Source organism: Cibotium barometz, chromosome 3 (assembly GCF_041138505.1).
Source record: "Cibotium barometz isolate CiBa-2024 chromosome 3, ASM4113850v1, whole genome shotgun sequence".
Taxonomy (NCBI): domain Eukaryota; kingdom Viridiplantae; phylum Streptophyta; class Polypodiopsida; order Cyatheales; family Cibotiaceae; genus Cibotium; species Cibotium barometz.
The window spans coordinates 12,460,732-12,462,609 of record NC_141048.1 but is presented as its reverse complement, the minus strand read 5'-3'; the positions used below and the strand labels follow the sequence as shown (position 1 = coordinate 12,462,609).

Sequence of the window (1,878 nt, the reverse complement as noted above, 5' to 3'; positions counted from 1 at the left end):
TGTTCCTTTGTGAAGGGATTGGAAGGGCATATTACTATTGCCAAAGGGCATGTAGCCTGGCAATGGGGGCTTGTGACTTGAGGAACACCTGAAAACCAAGCTGCCTCTAGGTGGGTACCTATGTGACTATAGAAGGATCCACTCAAAGGTGTAACAACTTTGGGTGGGAAAACCAAGCCGCGTCCATGTGACTACATAAGGATCCACTCATGGATTAAGAAGGGCACACTACAACTTTTTCAAAATTGTGTTAAATTATCTTTTGGAGCTTTTTTATGTTTTTTAATGCGAGGATTGTTACTCAAAGCAAGCCCTTAGGGGGTGAGTCCAGTGGGGAATCTTCTTGTTGGAAGGGCACCACAACCTTGAAATTCTAGGGTCCTTGGTGACAACTGGGAAAGTCCGGTAATCTACCTTTTCCATATGGAAGAGAAAAGGCGTTCTAGGGAAGGTAGTGGACCTTTTGCATAGAGAAAAGGTGTCCTTAGGGAATCAAATAAAGCATTCGCATTACTTTAGAGAAATAAATGGTGTATTATGATAACAATCAATCGAGCAAATAATTATTGGTGTGTATCCGGATAACAATCAATCAATCGAGTCAAGTAGCAGAATATATTGTAGTGGGGGGGAGATATTATCTATTTGATGCTTTTTATTCCGCCCAAGATTTAATATGGATCCATTTGGCTACGGATGGGTCATGTCGAACGCGTGCAGGCTTTCGAGACTCCAAGGTAGGGGAGATGGAAACTAGCTCCAAATGCTAAAATGTATTGTAAGAGTTATCCTAAGGATAGCTTGATTTGATGAAAGCAGGAAGTATGTGGTGGGGCTTGGAGTTGCAGACACTCACAAGAGGCGGCTTGGAGGATGATGGCAATTCATCAGTAGCAAAGCAGCCGTGGTCTGGAGCAGATGGCAACATACAAGAGGTTGTTGTATCAGAGTTGGGGGGCCTCTCGGCGAGTCTGATGAGAGATGGAGCATGCCCTACTCCACGAGGTCACCATGGATCAGACTGCCGCCGCCTTTGTGGCAGAAACGCCCAACTGCGCTCCCTTCTGCCCGCCGCTGGAAGCCCCACCCCAGCTGCTGTAAGGTCTCCTAGCGGCGTCACGGGTGAAGTAGGACGCAGACCAGAAGAACATGTAAAACAATTGCTCTTCGTCTTTCTTGATAAATAAAGGTTGCATTTGATGTGGAAACCAAGCTGGTTGGTTTCCTGTCATGCTTGTTTTTTTTAATTCCTCTGTGGTGCTTGTGCTTGTCATGCTTTTTTTTTAATTCCTCTTTGTGGTGCTTGTGCTTGTGCTTGTGCTTGTGTGGTGTTGGTGTGGTGTTTTGGCAGAGGCCCCCCTTTGTGTTGTGTTGTGAGAGTGAAGCTGAAGGGAGCTTTGTTTTTCAAAAGGTCCCAATTATTATTATATGTTTTATTAAATAGTAAGGAAGAAGAGAGAGAGAGAGAGAGAGAGAGAGAGAGAGAGAGAAAAGAGGTGCAATTCTATAGAGTGAGCATACCAAACATCTTTAGCGTCTTACTTTGAGGTTTGATGCTTGAGCTTTCTACTTATTTGTAGCCTTAGATATTCTCTTGGTCATAGCCCTTGTCTTGGCTTGGAGCCTTGTGATGGCATGAAGGGGAACCATATGGATTAGTCCCCCCCTTACACTCAAGAAGTTAATGCTCGTTGAGGTGGTGCTTCTACCACTACTATAATTGTCACTCTATTGGGACAATCCTTATAACCATGTTCGAATCTTCACTTGTAGCATGTGCCACCATAAGGAATGTCATTAGGTATGGGATTCAAAGTGCTTGGAGCACTCGAGGGACTAGTACATGGTCCTTGTGAGGCTCTGCAATATAGTGTGGGT

General features: G+C 44.6%; 1 protein-coding gene across 1 annotated transcript; it reads left to right on the top strand.

Moving 5' to 3' along the window:
- Positions 1–583: 583 nt before the first annotated feature.
- Positions 584–1,247, top strand: LOC147639724 (uncharacterized). The gene is made up of 2 exons (XM_086822464.1): positions 584–737; positions 820–1,247. The coding sequence occupies exons 1-2, from the start codon at positions 677–679 to the stop codon at positions 1,185–1,187; spliced, it is 429 nt and encodes a 142-aa protein (XP_086678590.1). The 5' UTR covers positions 584–676; the 3' UTR covers positions 1,188–1,247.
- Positions 1,248–1,878: the final 631 nt, after the last annotated feature.

Coding starts and splice junctions, on each gene's coding strand:
- LOC147639724 (XM_086822464.1), top strand. CDS start 677: ATGGATCCATTTGGCTACGGATGGGTCATGTCGAACGCGTGCAGGCTT. Junction 738..819: donor CAGGCTTTCGAGACTCCAAG/GTAGGGGAGATG, acceptor TGATGAAAGCAG/GAAGTATGTGGTGGGGCTTG.